Source organism: Cyprinodon variegatus, unplaced genomic scaffold (genome assembly GCF_000732505.1).
Source record: "Cyprinodon variegatus isolate N-32 unplaced genomic scaffold, C_variegatus-1.0 Scaffold3499, whole genome shotgun sequence".
Classification (NCBI taxonomy): Eukaryota; Metazoa; Chordata; class Actinopteri; order Cyprinodontiformes; family Cyprinodontidae; genus Cyprinodon; species Cyprinodon variegatus.
This window is the reverse complement of record NW_015153952.1, coordinates 4,915-6,495: the sequence shown is the minus strand read 5'-3', so window position 1 is coordinate 6,495 and position 1,581 is coordinate 4,915. Positions and strand designations below refer to the sequence as shown.

The following is a 1,581-nucleotide window of genomic DNA, read 5'->3' as shown; positions in this document are numbered from 1 at the left end:
GGATCACAGCATGTTTTTATACCAACAGGTTAAAGTGCTGACTGTAGTTTTTATGAATATGGACGAAGCCAAACCTGCAGGAATAACTTTAGATGTTCCAGATGTAAAGCTGGTCCTCCGTCACGCTGAGGTGTAGCGGATGAAGCACATCATGCGCCCTAATGAAACGGGGATTTAGACGTCGGTAACTGGTGTGATTAAGCTGTTCTCTGTGCCCCGTCTGCAGAGGCAGACCAAACGGACGGTGTGGGATGAGCTGAACCTGAAGGCGGTGATGATGGGCCAGCCAGGCTCCGTGGAGGTCGAGAAGTTTCCCCACGTCCTCATCTCCATCTACCTGGTGCTGGCCTTCACTCCTTTTGTCACCTTCCTCATTGTGAACGTGGCGGCTGAGAAGGAGCATCACCTGAAGGACACCATGACCATGATGGGGCTGTACGACACGGCCTTCTGGTAAGCTCCGCCCCTTCCTCTTGTTCCGTGAGGCGTTTGAACAGGATGTGAGGCTTCCTGTGCTTCCCGCAGGTTATCATGGGGCCTTCTGTATGCTGCTTTGGTGACCGCCATGTCCGTCCTGATGGCCGTCATCGCCACATACAGTTCACTCTTCCCTAAAAGTGACTTCTTGGTGATCTTTTTCCTCATCGTCCTCTATGGCATATCTTCAGTGAGTCCTCCTGGAAGCAGACTTTAGAGACTTTTGAAGCGTCTTGTCCTCTAAGCTTCTGTTTGTCCCTCTCAGATCTTTTTCTCCTTCATGCTGACGCCGTTGTTCAAGAAGCCAAAGTTTGCGAGCACGGTGGGCTCCATGCTGACGGTGGTGTTTGGCTGCATGTCGCTGTTCACCGTGCTGCTGCCAGACTTCCCACAGCTGCTGGTCTGGCTGCTCTGCCTGCTGTCTCCCAGTGCCTTCTCCATGGGGATCGCTCAGGTTGGCCGCACACACCCCCCGCCCCACATCCTCCCATCTTCCATTGCTGCCGGATCCAACAGTCAGATTCCCTGTAAAGGATGTGAATGGTGTTTTTCCAGGTGGTTTACCTGGAAGCGCAGGGAGATGGCGCTGTGTTCTCCTCCTTGACCAACGGGCCCCATCCGCTCTACGTCCCTCTGCTCATGCTAGCTCTGGACTGCGTTCTTTACCTTCTGCTGGCCATCTACCTGGACCAGGTTCTACCCGGTGAGTGAAGACAATACAAAAAAATTATGCTTTCTCCAGAAACCATCCTGCATCAGGCTGTAATTCAGCGGATGACGTGTTGAAGTAGATCCTGTTAGTGCGTCCGTCACTCTGCATGGAATCCATGTTGCTCCATTAGTCTGGTTCTTCTGCACTAAAGGAGATCAGAGGCGATATATTATGACCATTGGCTGAATCGGCCTGGCTGATGGTTGGTCAGTCTGATGACATCATCTACATTTTCACATGTGAGCTTCAGGCCGACTCCTCCACGCCTCTGTGGAGCTTTTAGTGCTCAGTAATGTTAGAGGAAGAGAAAGAGGAAGAGGAAGGGTTCATCCAGACTGGTCCACAACGTCAGGAATCCAGAACCATCCAGAATCTGAAAGGCAAAGGCGTAC

The 1,581-nt window shown here is 52.0% G+C and overlaps 1 protein-coding gene across 1 annotated transcript; it reads left to right on the top strand.

Moving 5' to 3' along the window:
• Positions 1 to 202: 202 nt before the first annotated feature.
• Positions 203 to 1,189, top strand: LOC107081227 (ATP-binding cassette sub-family A member 5-like; the record flags this gene model as incomplete). Its single annotated transcript, XM_015369429.1, has 4 exons — positions 203 to 453; positions 526 to 667; positions 743 to 931; positions 1,033 to 1,189. Coding segments are annotated over 4 exons (738 nt in total), but the record flags the coding sequence as incomplete, so codon positions are not given.
• Positions 1,190 to 1,581: the final 392 nt, after the last annotated feature.